Genomic DNA, 16,954 nt, shown 5'->3' on the forward strand with positions numbered 1-16,954 from the left:
CTATTTGCAAAGATAGGTAACTGAGAGCCCTTTCAGACCAAGGGTTACTGATACAAGTCAGAACAGCACGGTGGAAAAAATAAAACCCAACAGAGGACAGAAAGGAAGAAGTAGGTTTTAGAGCACTAATTAAAATCAATGAGGAAATGGAGGGAAAGGAGGGAAGGAAGAAAGGATAGAGAAAGGGAGGGAAGGAGGGGGCAGGAGAGAGAGAGAGACAGAGACTCCTGTTCTTTCATTGAGGGGAGGCTGAAGTCCGTGGTTTGACAATGTAAGAAAAGCAATACAGGAATAAGAACATCTGTGTTTCACATTTCATGGCTGGTTGAGTGAAAAATAGCTCCCCAATATTTTGACCTCATTTAAAAGATAATACTGTTTCAACAATGGAGAGAAAAGAAAAAAAATCAGTGTAGAAAGATGAAAATCGACAAAAAATGGAGTGCCTGAAAATAGAGCAAAAAGGACAAATATATAATTTCCTTGGTTATAAGGCTTGTCCCTCTCCAGATGAAAAGATAAAATCCAGCAGTAAGCTGTTGGGAACAGAGAATTAAGACAGAACTATATCGGAAGACTAAAAAGAGTTATGAGTAGGCTTCAAGTTATTGAAATACTTCATGTGAGGCAAAGAATAATTTAAAGCAAAAACTATTAAATGGGTTAAGAAGCGATACAATGATATTTGGTGGTTGATAATGGCAGCATAATAACATGGAATCTAAATGCTAGAAAAACAGAGCAAATATATATAGGTAAAAACCTGCTAGAAAAATAAGATAGGAACAGTAACAATATAATCAGAATTGAAGAATCTAGTACTCCATTATCAAGTACACAAAAAATTCAGAAACACAGAAAGGAGCTGAATAGCACAACAATGCAGAATTAATGGTTATTTTGGTGGGAATTAAGTAGAATAAACAGAACAAGCTTCATTTTCAAGTATTCATGGTATGTTAACAGAAGGTTATCCGACACTAGATCTCAAAGAAAACCTCAACAAAAATACTAACAAAGCAGACATTATTCACTCTATGTTCTCTCACTATGACAAGAGAAGAAGAGACTAAGAATCAAAGAGAAATAAAACATAGGAGAATTAACATATTCTTGTTTAATGAAAAAACTGTCTGAAGAAGAAAGTCAAGAAGACAGTACCTGTCTATTAAGAAGATAAAACGAAAAAACAGACATATCAAAATCTACAGAAAGTGATGAAGAAGGTCCTTACGGAGAAACATCAGAGCTTTAAATGCCTTTATTATGTTAAAAAAAAAAAGATGAGAAAAAATGATGAACTAAGTCTCTAAATTATATCTTAGGAAAGAAGTAAATATTTTTTAAAAAAGGAAAAAAGAGGGAAAAGTGAATGATAAAAGTTAAAGCCAAAATTTTGAAAAAGACATTGCAGTGTAAAACCCAGCGTATTCTCTAAAGACTATAAAAATGGGCACAATTATTGAAAAAGTGGTCTCCTCATTTCCCTTTGATGAATGAGGTGGCATCTAAAAGAAAAAAAGGAAGAGAAAAACATACAGAGAAAACAAAACTTGAATAGATAGGATATTAAATACGTAAGGGAGTACAATGCAGCATTATGTTTTAGTGAGAAATCTGAAGGATATAGACCAAATAAACATGGCTGAAATACACACATTAAACAAGAAATAGAAAGCCAAAATGAATCAATAGCAGAGGAAAAAACTGGAGAAAGAAATCTCCCAAACCACCAGGTTTTGGTGATGAATTCATTTAAACCTGCAAAGAACAAATATTTCTCACGTCACATAAATTATTTCCCACCCTTGACTCCAACGGTCATTGAGCGCATATATTCCACTAGGCAAATGTGATCCTAATCCTAAAACCTGATTAAGGAAATTCATACAGAGGAAAATCAGGAACTGTCAATGAAGCAAATCCTATTAAATTCATCTTCCTGGGGAGGAAACAGAGGCACACAGAGTTTACGTAGTGACGGAATCAGCAGGATTCGAGCCCAGGAGGGTCCCACTCGGAGCCCCATGCATGGTTCACTCGGTCCATGACGGATTTTGTCCTAATTGTTACAAGACAGCACCCAAAAGCACTGCCCAAGTTTGACTGATTGATGATCGGTCATCTCAATTAGAATCTCGATATGACTTTATGGAATTCGGCAAAAATGGTTCTTAAGTTCTCTTGGAAAAATAGGCAGAAAATACATCAAAGTAAGCAAAACATAATGTGAATTATAATGAAAATAAACACACTAAGAAGGATGAGGTCTTCTATATTGTGGAAAATATTATGAAACCATGGTAATTTGCATGGTGTGGTGTGGCCCCCAAACATAAGTAAAAATTAATTGAAATAGACTCTAATGCATACAAGAATGTATTATGTGTTAAACTAAGCATAACCAAACAATGGAGGTAGGAAATATTATTATTATTATTATTATTATTATTTTTTGTGAGGAAGATCAGCCCTGAGCTAACATCCATGCTAATCCTCCTCTTTTTGCTGAGGAAGACCGGCTCTGAGCTAACGTCTATTGCCAATCCTCCTCCTTTTCTTTTTTCCCCCCAAAGCCCCAGTAGATAGTTGTATGTCATAGCTGTACATCCTTCTAGTTGCTGTATGTGGGACGCGGCCTCAGCATGGCCGGAGAAGCGGTGCATCGGTGCACGCCCGGGATCCGAACCCGGGCCGCCATTGCGGAGCGTGTGCACTTAACCGCTAAGCCACGGGGCTGGCCCAGGAAATATTATTTAACAAATTATATTAGGATAATCGAGGTAGGAAGGATATAAATTTTAATTTGTGTCTCAGTGTAACTACCCACTGTGTTAAGAAGATAAATGTTATTTCAAAACAGAACAACTAAATAGAAACAGAACACAGTATTGTGGCCATATGACTCTCTTGAGATTTCAACAACTGAATTTGTGGAACAGATAAGAGCATGCCAAAGTCACAGACCCCTGAGGAGTGAGTTGGGGCATGTGTGTTAACCGAATAAACTAATTAACTAAAACATAGAAAACAAACATCACTTAAATAAACACAAACGAGATATGAAGAGAAAATATTTAGAACCAAATGACAGACAGCTAATCTCTACCATGTTCAAGAGTTTGTAAAAGAAGATTAAAAATCCCTGCCATGACTCAAAAGATAAGTAGCAAAGCATGTGGTCAGATAATATGCACTGGAGAAAAAACAAGTTGCAAACAACTGTAGAACAGCTTCCGAATAGCCAAAGAGGGCAAGTGGAAAAAAAAAGAGGAAATCTCATTGAAATCTGCAAAAAAAAAATCTCTACAAACTCAATACTCACGAACCTATGAGGAAATAAATATTTTCGTATGTTGTTGGTAATATAAATTAATGAAATTCTTTAAAAGGGCGACTGGGCAAAACCTATCAAGAACCACAGAATGTTCGTAGTATGTGAGGTCATGAGCCTATTTGCAAGAATTCTTAACAAAGAAATCAGTCAAAAAAAGAAGTAAGGCTATATGTACAAAAGTGCTTATTGCAGCACCATTTATAATAGCGAAAACCTGGACGTGGCTCAACATAAGCAGGACTGAGAAAATCAGGACATGTTAATTTGGCCTTCCTGCCATTGAGCTCGCCTGCCTCCACCTGGCCCTGGCCCTGAGGGTAAACTCACACTTCCTTGCTTTTCAAAAGGAGTGTATTTTTAAGCAAGTGGGTTCTCTGTTTTTCGACTGAGAGGAGAAGCTGAAAGAAGAAGGAATGAAGACCTAAAACCCACCTGTCCCCGAGTGTGTCCCACAGGGCACCCTGTGCGTGTGTCCAGGGCTTCAGTCCTGTAGGACACTTGAGGAGAAAGGTGTCCTCATAAAACGCCCAATGCTGTGCTCTGCCGAAACTCCCTGAGGCCCTCCCACAGTGGACCCAGTGTCCCTGGCCTCGAGCGTGCTTGGGAGATGTCCACCAGTTGAATCCTGGATGGACGGATGGATCCTGGGAGATCCCGTAACGGGGCTTTCGGGGGCTGTGGGGGCAGGATGAGTGCTGGGGTGAAGGTCGGCATCAGGAAGGAACATCTGCTATGCTCCCCCACCTGGGAGCCCCCCCTGCACACCAACCACAACACACCAGGGCACATCTTCATCATCATCGTCACGTCTCCTACCACGTGCTGCCTGCCTCCTTCAGTGTCGACGGCCCCAGGAGGCCGCCTGCGACGGCTCAGTGAAGCCCCGTGTGAGCAAGCCTGGCCCGTCTCCCCAGACAGCAAACTCCCATCTGCACAGCTTGGATGGTTCCAGGGCTTTCTGGGCCATGGGGGAGGGGGGTCTCAGCAGTGTGTCCAAGGGGGAGGTGGGGGCGGGAGGTGCGTTGCAGTGAGCCTCCATCATCAGGATGAGTTCCACCTGCCTGCCCTTCTGCTCAGCCGGGATCTGCTCAGTGTCACTGCACTTCTAACCTTTACATTCTGACACACAGGCCTGATTTCATCCCCAAAACTGAGGACATTGCAAAACAGGACAGTTTATCACTTGATGGAAAAAGACAGCACAGCAGGCCCGGCACCGTGGCCCAGTGCTTGGTTACTGCCCTGTCTAGGGGAGCATCTCTGCCGGGGCCAGAAAGACAAGGAGCACTGGAGATAACCGGAAGCTGAGGACGATGCAGCGGCCCCTGGGCATGGGGAGTGAGGGCCAGGGGTCCTTCTCCCTGCTTCCTGGTCCCCCCACCACAAGGGATTCCTCAGCTAGGGGCCTCTGCAGACACATTTCTCTGGAAGCTTTCCGAGACAGGAAATGGGGTTCCTCCTCCCCATCCCCCAAGCTCCCCCAGCCCAAGAGGCGGGCATCAACAGACCCTCTGGGGATCAGCGTCAGAACCCTGCATGGAGCAGGTATGCCAAGTCCAGGCCGCCCTCGACTGAAGTGCTGCTGCTGCCCGTCAGGGCCTCCTACAAATGAAGACAGCTCCTCTGGCTGGTGGGACACAGCAAGAAGGGTGCCTTCTGGTGGGGTGACAATGTAGCTGGGATGGGGTGGGGCTGTGAGTCACCAGGTGAGGATCTCAGAGTGTCCCTATGCCTCCTCTTCTCCCACATCTGTCCGCTGCAGGGCTGGCTCTGGGCACGTGGTGGAGGAAAGTGGATTTCCAGACCCTTCCCTCTCATCCCCCTGTCTCCTGTGAGCACAGATCTGGGTGCACAGAGCCCCAAACGGCACCTTCCTTCCTTCACCAGCATGCCCTGCCCCACGTCATGGTCCCATTGCCCCAGCCCTCGATCTGCTCCCCCAGGTCAGCTGTGGCTGAGCTCCTGAGCCAGGGCAGAGGGGCCTGGAAGGCCTTTGCCTCGCTGCCCTCGTAGAGACCCCCACTCACAGATGGCCCCTGTTGTTGGTGCCACAGGGTCGTGGTGGTGCATGCAGTAGACTTCTCCACCGGCTCTGTGAGATGCCAGCTAGATGGGGACATCAGGAAGTGGTCTTTGAGAGGGTGGGGGAAAAGGGTACCCCTTTCCTCTGTCCACTCAGCAAACTCTGGGTCCCATGATGCCACCCTGTCACAGCCTAGCCTAACAAATTCCAGGGGTGGCTGCTGAGAGCTCCTGGCTCAGCTCAGGTTTTCCTTCCCCTGCTGACAACCAGCAACAGAACAACCTCGGGCCCTCCACAGTCCCACACACCCAGAAGACTTGAGTGGAGAGTGACATGAGGCAGTGGAGAGGCAGGCTCTGGAAAGGAGCAGGCCAGATGTCCTCACCCACCCACACCCACCCTCGCCGCTGCTACTGAAAGGCTGTGTCTACACCTTCCCTGCAGGGCCGGAGCACCCCAGCTGAGGCCTGGGCCGGGGAGCAGGAGTGGTGTCCTCAGCGGAAGCAGCCTGGCTTCACAGGTGAGCTGGACAGTTTTCCTGGCATGGCCCCTCCTGGAAGGCCCTGAGAGGTCAAGGGTTGGCCACCAGATTTCTGTGCACTTGGGCCTGAGGGTGTGAGGGTGGGCTCTGAGACATCTGAAGGAGTCCCCCAACCTGGGCGGGCAGAGGGGTGAGGGAGTGGGCGTCTATGCCAGGTCCTCCAGACAAGAATGCAGCCCAAGCACTCGTGGGCAGGGGGCAAGTCCCAGGGCAGACCCGATGAGCAGGTCTCGATGAGCAAACCCATGTGGGTATGGGAGCCAGCTCTGAGAGCACAGGTGGGCGGGCCTCCCATGCCAGGTATCCCGGCCAGGCAGGGGGCCACCCCGGGCATGGCCCATCCTGAGACCTAGGTGAAGTGGGCTGAGCACAGCAGGAACCCCAGGGAGGATGTGGCCCGCTGCCCCAGAGAGAACTCCGTGAGTTAAGAAGGAGGCCTCCTCTCAGTTCCTGTTGGAATTCAAAACAAAAGCAGCTGTTGCAACGTGATGCTGAGTTCTGAAGAATTGCCTGACTTGACTCTTCTAACGGGAACACACAAGGGCGGCTCTTTGTTGCTCCAGCAGAGCGGGAATTGCAGCGGCCCCGGAAAGACCCTGCAGGGGCTCAACGTGCCCCGCCTAAGTCTGCAGTCATGGGGCCTGGAGCACTGGGCCTGGCGCTCGGGACTGAAGTCACCCACCACAGCAGGCACTGAACATTCCTTTTGTGTCCTTCACTTAACACGCTGGGCCACGGCCCCTCCCTGGGCTGGAGATCCCTCCTCATATTCGGGCTGTGTAACCGAAGGTGCTGTGAGCTGAGGCGGACACAGCCAGCATCTACAGATCTGCAAGCTTTGGGGCAAAGAGGAGGGCGCCTTGTCTGATAGGAAGGTGAGGTTGGGTTCTCTGGGGGCCGCTGGACTCTGATGCCTGGGCCACCTCGGACATCTCTCCCTCTGCCCAAAGTGATGCCTCGGACCCTGCAGTGAGGGGAGGAGCAGAGGTGCCCCCTGATCTCCTAAATCCACCTAACATTTCCTGTCTTGGAGAGAAAATCCAATATTTGGTCACTTTAAAACCAACCGTTTTCTGGGGCTGCCCCCATGGCTTAGTGGTTAAGTGTGCGCACTCCGCTGCTGGCAGCCCGGGTTCAGATCCAGGTGCGCACTGACGCACCCCTTGTCCGGCCATGCTGAGGCTGCGTCCCACATACAGCAACTAGCAGGATGCAGCTATGACACACAACTATCTACTGGGGCTTTAGTGAGAAAAAGGGGGAAAAAAAAAAAGGAGGAGGATTGGCAATAGACGTTAGCTCAGGGCCGGTCTTCCTCAGCAAAAAGAGGAGGAATGACATGGATGTTAGCTCAGGGCTGATCTTCCTCACAAAAAAAAAAAAGAAACCCAACTGTTTTCTAGTTGAGTTCTGCATGTTCCAGATTCTTCTTTTCTTTTCTGTTCTGCTCTTTCTCTCCCTCCCCAAGACACACAAAGTTCTCTGGAAATGAGAGTTTCTAATGACACATTTTCCCACGTCCTCTATAGCTCCCCAAATTAGATTATATTCCCAGTTAGACTAAATTACGGTAAATTTCCATTAGCCAACCAAGGCTGCCGTTTAATGAGCTAACCCCTGGGACGTGTTGGACTCGGTCTGGTGCACAGAGGAGAACCTGCCCTGCAGGGGCCTGGTGCAGGGACGGGTCAGACCCCTGAGGAATCTGAGGCACCCCAAGCATTCTCAAACGAGAAAGGACTCAGGAGTAACCCCCGAGCCATTCTCCCGAGGGAGGAGCAGGGGTTACCGTCCAGGACTGTTAAACGCAGAACCACGCTGGGCAGCTACGGTCCCGGCGTAAGCTCTAACTATTACAAGCCTTGAAACGCAAAACCAAAGCAGGCCCACAGTCCCACAGCAGGTCACTCAAGAATGGCCACTGTCCTCTTGTTGGAACATGGCCTGAATGCTCTTGTCAGCCCTTTGCTTTCACTTGAGAAATTTCTATCTCTGAGCAACCATGCACAGTGTGCTGAAAAATATTTGGAAATAACCCAATATTTCCGTTCAATGTCCTAAGTGAAGCAGGGCTGACACAGGCCCTCCTCTCTGTCTGGTTTGACGTAGGAGGTAGAACTGGCAGCCTGGGAACCAGAGAGTTGGTGGCACGAGCAGACCCCTACGCGCCCTGTGTTGGATTTTCTCCCCATCTATTTCTGAGTATGCATCCGACAGAAGCCTGGCTGGCTCATGTTTGTCCGTGTCACTTAGTGGGAAGGTGAGTCTCCTCTGATGTGCAACTGCTTTAAACTGGAGTCTTCTCTGATTTCAGAGGAGAGTCCAGAAGCTTTCCTGTTCCATATGTCCCAGCCCCTGGGATAGCCATGACCCCAGGCAGCAGGCACTGGGCAGCTCTGGCCACAGGTGCTCTGGCCTTTGGAGCTCCCCGCCCTCAGCCTCAGCTTGGTCCTGGACCCCAGACCCCAACAACTGCCCAGGTCTGCTCGCTGGGCTGCTCTCTTTGCCCCACTGACAAGCCTTAGCTGTACCTGGCTTGGGGAGGGTCTTTCCCAGTGCCTGAGCCCTTTGTCAGACACCTGCCTGGCTCACAGTCCTCCAGTCCCAGCCAGAAGAATTCCCTGAGCCAGCCAGCTGTCTGGCTCTCTGTCCATCTTCCACATCAGGGGCCTGCTCCCCGTGGGACACTGTGCTCCATCATGGTGACAGCCCTTCTACCCACACATGCCTGGCTCCTCTAAGCCTCAATGTGCCTTCTGGGTCCTTCTTCTCTTCTCCTTCCTAGTCATTTGGCCCAGCCTGTTCACTCCAAGACCCCCCAGACCTTCATTGCTGCAGGAGACTCCGGACAGTCTGCCCTTGGCTTGAGTACCAAGCTTGGTATCTCAATGCAGATGGTGTGGAAGTGCAGATGGCCACTGGAAGCCATCAGAGGAGACTCACCTTCCCACTAAGTGACACGGACACCAGGCCCGTTGGACATTGGCAGGGGCTGGGATGGCCACTGGAAGCCAGCATCCCCCTCCCAGAGAACCACACTTATCTCAAGACAGGACGCCCCCACACCTCCCCTGTGAATCAGGAGGGAGCCATCGCGTGCCTTCAGGGAGTGCCAAGAGCTGGGATCTTGGACTCAAACAGGCCTTATTAGCTGTGACCCTGCGCAGATAGAGTGGGGGTTACAATAGTTCTCCCTCTTCCTGACATTGCTGCTTACTTAAATGAGATGATGTATGTTTCGTGCTTAGCACAATGCCCAGCACACAGTAAGTGCTCAATAAATGCAGCTATAATAATAAACTCTTCTTGGAATGATGTCAGTGATAATTAGGTAAACATTCAGTAGGTGGTGAGGACCCACTGATGGTTCTGGAGGAGAAGTTAATGTTGTAGATGCAGGTAATATGAGGAAGGTTTGAAAAAGGGACGATTTTATAAAGGTATGGGCAAAGTGCACAGGGAAACTTAGGATAGGATGAAGGGGTCATCTCAAATCACTGAGGGCAAAGATGACTCATTAATAGACGGGACAACTGGACAGCTCCTCTGGAAAACGGTAAAGTTTGCTCCTAGCTTATACCACACAGCAGAATACACTCCAGATGGATGGGGATTTCGATGTGGCCACAGAAACCAGACCAGCTCAAGAAGAAGACATGGGGGGCTCCTCTCGAACCTCTGTGCAGAGCAAGGCTTTCCAACTATGACTCAGATCCAGAGGTGATAACAGATGGATGCACGTGGCTACATAAAAAAAAAAAATTATGTGGCAGCAAAAACACTGAAAACAAAGTCAAAGACAACTGACAAGCTGGGAGAAAGTCTCTAACATACATCACAGGCAAAGGCCTAATGTCTCCTCTAACATAGAAGGAACTCAAAAAAGGACCCGAAACCTGAGAGAAAATGGGAAAAGACACCAACAAACAATTCTCCAAAAAGACATAAGAATGGTCCTTAAACATACAAAAGACGTTCAGCTTCACTCTTAACTAGAGAAATGCATGTGAACACACCACTGGGACACCGTTTCTCATTTTTCAGAGGGGGAAAATTCCAGCCTCTAACAACATGGTCTGTGGGCGAGGCTGTGGGGACAGGGGCTCCCCCACACCCTGCTGGCGGGGATGCAAACAGGTGCCCTTCTGGGGGGAAAGTGGCAGTGCTTCACAAAATGACCTCTACTCTTACCTTGATCCAGCAATCCCACTTCTATCTACCCTGAAGATACAGCTCCAACAATATGAAAATGCTTATGCACAAGGTCATTCACCTAACACTATCTGAAATTGGAAAATACTGGAAAAACCTAAATGCCTCTTCATAGGAAAGAGGTCAAAAAACTATGCACAGAGGAGTATTACCCAGCTGTGAAGACGAATGAGAAGGCTGTCGATGCACTGGTAGGGACTGATTTCCAGGATATAGTGCTACCTGGAAAAAAAAACCCCAAAGTACAAAAAGAATATCTACAGTATCCTGCCCTTCGTGTAAGAAAGAAGAGGATATAAAAAAGAAAATGCACACACTTGCTCATTTGTGCAAAAGAAATACAAGAGGGAAAAACCAGAAACCAATGAGATTGGTTACCCACCGGGGGTGGGTGGGATGGGGTGAAAAGAATGGGGGAAATGGGATGGGGTGGCGGGGATGAGGGAAAGGACGCCTCTCCGGGAGTGTAGTACTGACTCTCAGGACCACAGCGTCACGGTCAGTTTTCCGCGTCCACCTGCCAGGCTAGAGTCCCCAGTTATTCACCCAAACACTAACTCGGGTGTCGCTGTGGGGTATTTTGGAGACCTGGTTCCCACCTACACTCCCTTGGTTTTCAGTAGAGGAGATGATCCTTGATAATGTGGGTGGGGCCTCATCCAGTCAGTAGAAAGGCCTTAACGGTAAGTTCAGAAATCCTGCCTCAAGGCTGCAGCATCAGCTCCGCCCTGGAGTTTCCAGCCTGCTGGCCTGCCCTACAGACTTTGGACTTGCCAGACCCCACCATCATGTAAGCCAATTCCTTAAAATAAGTATCATTAGATATAGCCCTTCCCGACGCCAAAGTTAAAGAGGAATTCACCCACGTTTTCTTCTGCGCTTGCATGGTCTCATTGGTTATGTCTAAATCCCTGGTGTAAATACATATGTGTGTGTACACACGGTCATGTGCAGCATAAAGATGTTTCTGTCCACCACGGACCGCATGTACGATGGTGGTGCCATAAGATCAGTACCACGTAGCCCAGGTCACACCATCTGGGTTTGTGTAAGTGCACTCTATGATGTTCACACAACGACAAAATCACCTACCGATGCATTTCTCAGAACGTGTTCCCGTCCTTAAGCGATGCATGACTGTACACATATCCTGGCTTCTAAATACCATTCTTCAATAAAAGGAACCAGGGCTCCTTGGTGAAATGGCTGATTCCAGGGCTGGGGCCAAAAATGTACAAGATGAGCCCGGAACATCTCCTGGTACCAGAAAGTAAGGAAGTGCTCAAAGAAGGATGGGGGCAGGTCAAAAGGACACAAAAGCCAGCTGGAAGGTGTTCTAATGGCCAAAGCGGGGACAATTTAAGGCCCCTTGTGATTATGTTGGACCCACCCTGATAATCCGGGATAATGTCCTCATCTCAAGGTCACCTGAGCAACTTTAGTTCCACCTGCAATTTACTTCCCCTTTGCCATGCCACGTAACATATTCCCAGGATCCAGGATCAGGATGTCGCCGTATCTAGGAGCCGTGATTCTGCTGACCACAGACCCCGGGGCTGGCAGACCCAGCTGACCTGCTGAGATGCTGTTATGATGAGGACTTTTGCTTCTTCCTCCCTCAATTATCTCGATTTTCTTTCTTTTTTTTTTTTTTGTGAGGAAGATCGGCCCTGAGCTAACATCTGCCAATCCTCCTCTTTTTGCTGAGGAAGACTGGCCCGGGGCTAACATCTGTGCCCATCTTCCTCTACTTTATACGGGACGCTGCCACAGCATGGCTTGACAAGCGGTGCGTTGGTGTGTGCCGGGGATCTGAACCGGTGAGCCCCAGGCTGCCGCAGCGGAGTGCGAGCACTTAACCGCTGTCGCCACCGGGCCGGCCCCTCGATTTTCTTTTTAAATAAAAGAAATTTCCTAGCAACCTCACCCCCCCGCCCCCTGCTTCTATTTCCAGCTGTGTCACCAGGCGGCCCTGACAACGGTAAACTGTGGCAAACCCTCAGTGGCCGGAGTGGTAGTTACTCCCGTGTGCACTCTAGGCACTGTCGGAAACCGGCTGCAGTGGCTTCCATTCCTAGTAACGTGTCACCACTGCTTCTTTCAGAACATCACATGGCGTTACCCTGCCATCTTCTGCGAGGCCACCAGTTTGGAATCCACCTACACCAGTCCATGATGGCTTACACAGAGCATGGGGGAGAGTGCTTTTCTCCAGGGACCCCCACCGTGTCTTCCCTGGATTGTAATAACATGAAATCTTTCATTTAAACACAAATCACTCAGCTGAGTGATTTGAGCCCAGAGAACAGGCTGTTCTGATTTTTAACAACCTGTCCCCACTCGATTTCTTACTCATGATTAATTTCTCAGCCTAGAAAATGAGACCCTGATGGCTTGGAAGCGGCAGAGAACGATGAGGGTCAGGAGACCTGCCTCTCCTCTTTCCCGCCCTGCCTTTCCTCTTTCCTGCCCCAGGCCCTGGAGGAAAGTGCCCTCTCTGGGTGGACGCCAGGAGAGGGAAGCAAGCAGCGCCGCTGTGCCCCGCTCCTGTGTGTGGTAAACCGAGGCGCAGGTCTTCGCAGGAAGGATATCATAGCGCCCGTGGTAACCGTGCACGCTGAGGATCCCGTGTGCATGGCAGAGTCAGCCGCCAGCCTGTGATCTCAGCGTTTTGGGGTATTTCTTGTTCCCTTTACTTGCCCACTGGAGCTCCCGGATGCCCCCATGCCCTGCACACTGAAGCAGAAACACAGACTAGAACATCGATGGCAAACATGCCAAGTTCTGATCCCTGCTCCAGAAGCCCGGGGTGCCTGGGGCCTGAGAGGCTGAGGGAGGCAGCTGGTGAACCCCGGGGGGTGGGAAGAAGGGCATTTTGGCAGAAGGACTGAGTCACAAAGGGGAAGGGGCTCAGCACCAGCTGTTGTCCATGGGGAGCCTCGGGCCACCCCTCCGGTGACAGCCTGCCCCATGGTTCCAGGAAGCTCTGAGCCCGGAACAGGGTGGGAAGGATAGCCTTGGCCTGACCACAGGGACCGAGGGAACAAGCAGGACATCGTTGCAAGCTGGGGCTCCTGTTACAGAGACTTGGCCGCTCAGCCGCCCCTGGGCACCGGACTCTGCCCTCCCTTGTCCCCCAGACACCTGCCCATGGGCCACAGGCATCTCAGACTGGACACGGCCCAGATGGGACCCTCTCTCTCCTGCCCCCTCATGGACCCCTGAGTCCACCTTGGCCCCAGGCCATCATGGACATGGCCTCCTCCCACCCCCTCACTGTCCACACCCAACTGTCACCGGCACCTCCCTTTGTCCTCAGTCTGTCCCCTGTCATGGCCACATCCCGTCACCCCGGACTGCAGTGAAGAACCCCTCACCGTGGCCTCCAATGGAATCCTCTCACCAGGCCCTGTGGCCCCGAGGCTCCCCCACAGCCACGTCCCTCCCATCAGGGGACACTCACTTGATGGTCTTGCCCCAGTCACACCACAGCGTCTTCCCGATGGCCTCCATGTCCACCTTGAACCGGGCGAGGCAGAACTCCTGGAGGAGGGTGCCGTAGTCTGCGTGCTGGCAGGCCATGGCCATGAAGAGCTGATGCACTGCAATGACAGCGCCCAGGGACTGTCACCCTCCGCCCTTGCTGGGGCCCCCGCCCAACCCTCCCCTGCCTTCCCTGTGGGCTGGGGGCTCCCATCCCAGGGCCCTTGTGGAGGCCCATATCCACTGTGTCTGAATATTTACCAGTTATCAACCCAGGTGACAAACCGTGACATGGAATGTGTTCCACCCTCCCACCTTCATAAATATACGAGGTAAAAATTATTGGTCAAGCAATGCATTGCACACTCAAAATTCACTCATTTCCCCCAAGCCCACGACTGGCTCTAGTGGAGGCTGGGCAGGCAGGGAAGCTTCTCCCATGGTCCCCTACCCACTAGGCCGCCTCTTCTTCAGGCTGAACACCCACTTTCTTCACCTCTCTATGGGTAGGGTGCAGGGGGTGTGGTCCTTTGCATTCTCTGTTCAGAGTCTGGCTGCTGGCCCACCTACTGCCCCCCAGGCTATGCTGGGTCCTCTGCCCAGCCCCACCCCTACCAGCAGGGCCCTTCCAAATTCCTGGAAGGAGCCTGGAGCTGGGAAGCCAGGGCTGTGCTGGGAATTCTTGGACTCCTCGTTGGGTGTCATGGACACGTGGGGACACCCAGTGCCCCTTACAGCCCTCAGGCCAGGGGAGACCACAGGGCAGTGGGTGAAATGGACACCCAGGGATAGGCCAGCCGCCCTCAGGGCAGGAAGATAGGGAGGGGGGTTCTGGGGTCTTTGTCTCTGAAACATAGCCTAGAGAGGGGTGTGCACTCACGTGGGCACACCCTTGGCGCCAAGAACTCTTGCCCCCTCTGCCTCTGTCTCCTGTAAAATGCAGAGGAATTGGTATTCCAGTCCCTGTGATGTGCGGGCACTGCCCGAGGCTCTTCACCACACATGGCTACCTTGGAGGTGGGTCCTACCTATTATGATCATCAACTTATAGATAGGGAAACTGAGGCTTTGAGGCTCAGAAATGGGCCTGAGGTCCCAGCACCAGAAGAGATGTAGGCTAGACTGAAGCTGCCTCACCTCCCTTGGCCCTGAACCCAGCCAGCTCCCGGTCCTGTGAGGCTCAGGACCAGGTGGGAAGCTGGGAAGTGCAGCAGAGGGCACACCCGAGCAAGGGGGCATGTCAGGAAGGGCTGGGGAGGGGTGAGGTGTCACAGAGTAGGGTGATGACAAGGAGCCGTGAAGCACCATTCCAGAGTGCAACTCCAGGGGGCTCAATGACTAATTACTGGATATGTGGGTGGGTGGATGGGTGGGTGGGTAGATGGATCAATGGATGGGTGGGTGTATGGAAACATGGGTGAGTGAGTGAGTGGATGGATGGATGGATGGATGGGTGGGTGGGTAGATGGATGGATGGGTGGGTAGATGGATGGATGGGTGGGTAGATGGATGGATGCATGGGTGGGTAGATGGATGGATGAATGGGTGGGTAGGTGAGTGGATGGTTAGGGTGGTGGATGGGTGGGTGGATGGATGAACTCCACACACTGCACACCAGGGCTCTGACCTGGCTCTGCCAGAACAGAGTACTGACGGGAAGCTGAAGCCCCGGACAGTGCAGAGGTGACGACTGGCTCACAGAGTGAGGTACGTCAAATTGGGAGGGGAACAGGTAAAGAGTGGCCTTGGTTACAGGTAACCAAGCCGACTGGCTGCCTTAAACAAAAGTGAAAGACAGATAGACACTGGGGACCTGCAGGCATCCATGGAGGGCCAGGAGTGTGGGTCGGGCACAAAGGCCACCTGCAGCAAGCCAGGAACATGGGCAGTGTGGCCCTGAAGTCACCCCCAGGTACACTCTCCCTGTGCCCCTCCATGGTTCCCAGGAGAGGGAGCTGGTGTGAGACTGCCCACCTCTGCCAGGGCCTGTGTTTCTGGAAGGTGGGCTAGGATGTCACAAAGCAGGCAAGAGCTGTCCCCTCAAGGCAATGGTGGCTCTCAGGAAGAGACAGGTGGCTGGTGACAAACGAGTAATCACTGTGCCCGTATGGGGTCAGAGACTCAGGGTCAGTGAGGACTGTGGTCAGAGGGCATCGAGACTCCCACAAGGCATCCGAGGAGTCCTCTCTGATATCCTGGGGGGTCCGGGGAAGAGATACAATGTGGGAACCCCAAGTGGTGGCTGGGGGGCTTTCGTGGGACCGTCCTGTTCCACATTCTTTTTGAGGATTTGTGTGAGGACCCCGAGACCCGTGGGTTCCACTAGAATGTGAGATGGGCGCGGGTGGGCTAACAAATTCATTTGACTGATTTAAGTGACAGGCTCCAGGCTGCACACATCTTGACAAGATTGGCCAAAGCAAGGAAAGTGACATTCATAGCAATGGAATACACCTCTGTGTTCAATTAAAAACAAAAACACAAACAAGACACACAATGAACAGAGGTGAGGCCTGGCAGCAGAAGTTTGAAGAAAGCCTCGGACTGTGACCTGACTGCAGGTGAGCTGCAGCCATCCTGTGCCCACTGACCTGCACGGTGCCCTGCGGGCAAGGCTGTCCACTAGGGCAGGGCACCTTGCTGCCGGGTGAGGCAGCAAGGACTCCTGGGGTTTTTAGCCCAAGAGGCTGGGGAGTAATGATGGGTGGGGGACAGGCAGAGATGAAAGGGTCCTCTTCCTGAGGAGAGGAGCAGGCAAGACTGTCCCTGCCCAGACGCCCTGGGAAGGAGCCCCCCTACTGGAGTATGGGGCCATGGGGGGGCCACTGGTCCCTTATCTCTGGGCTACACCTGCCCCTGGGAGAGCTCGGAGGGCAGAGCACATCCCTCCGGCCCTCAGGGGGGTGCTCAGGAGGCTGGGGAGTGAGATCTGGTCCCTGCCCCCAGGAGCCTCCGCACCCACCTTGGTTCATGCCACTTCCCAACAGCCCAGGTGTGTCCCCTGAAGGGTCCACACAGGCACAGTGAGCGCACCCGTAGGATCAGCTGTGGGAGACGCTCTATCCTGGAGGCTTCTTCTGCCCACTGTCGGGCAGGCCCAGGGAACGGGCTACTCCTGACACCTGCCCCATCAGGACGCCCCTAAGAAAGCCCACCTGCCAGACAGGTGAAGCGCCAGGGGCTCACGGGTAGTTCAGGAAGGCTCAGATACCGGCTCCCGGAAGGGATTCCAAGCTGCCCGTCCAGCCTCATTTCGAGGGTCGTCCCTCCGTTTGTCCCCACCCCCTCACTGCTCCAGCACCCGTCCTGCCTCCCCATTGGTAATGCCTTCCCCCAGCAAACCCCACGCCCAAATGCG

At 51.5% G+C, this 16,954-nt stretch overlaps 1 protein-coding gene across 1 annotated transcript in view; it reads right to left on the bottom strand.

Moving 5' to 3' along the window:
• Positions 1–13,719, bottom strand: part of RAMP1 (receptor activity modifying protein 1) — a 31,266-nt gene extending 17,547 nt beyond the window's left edge. The window contains exon 1 of the mRNA XM_087424639.1: positions 13,577–13,719. Coding sequence (XP_087280765.1) covers positions 13,577–13,701 — 125 coding nt within the window. The 5' untranslated portion in view covers positions 13,702–13,719. The remainder of the gene's footprint in view (positions 1–13,576) is intronic.
• Between the last annotated feature and the right edge of the window lie 3,235 nt (positions 13,720–16,954).

The sequence above is a fragment of the Ceratotherium simum genome, chromosome 37, assembly GCF_057802395.1.
Source record: "Ceratotherium simum simum isolate JZ-2026a chromosome 37, ASM5780239v1, whole genome shotgun sequence".
Taxonomy (NCBI): Eukaryota; Metazoa; Chordata; class Mammalia; order Perissodactyla; family Rhinocerotidae; genus Ceratotherium; species Ceratotherium simum.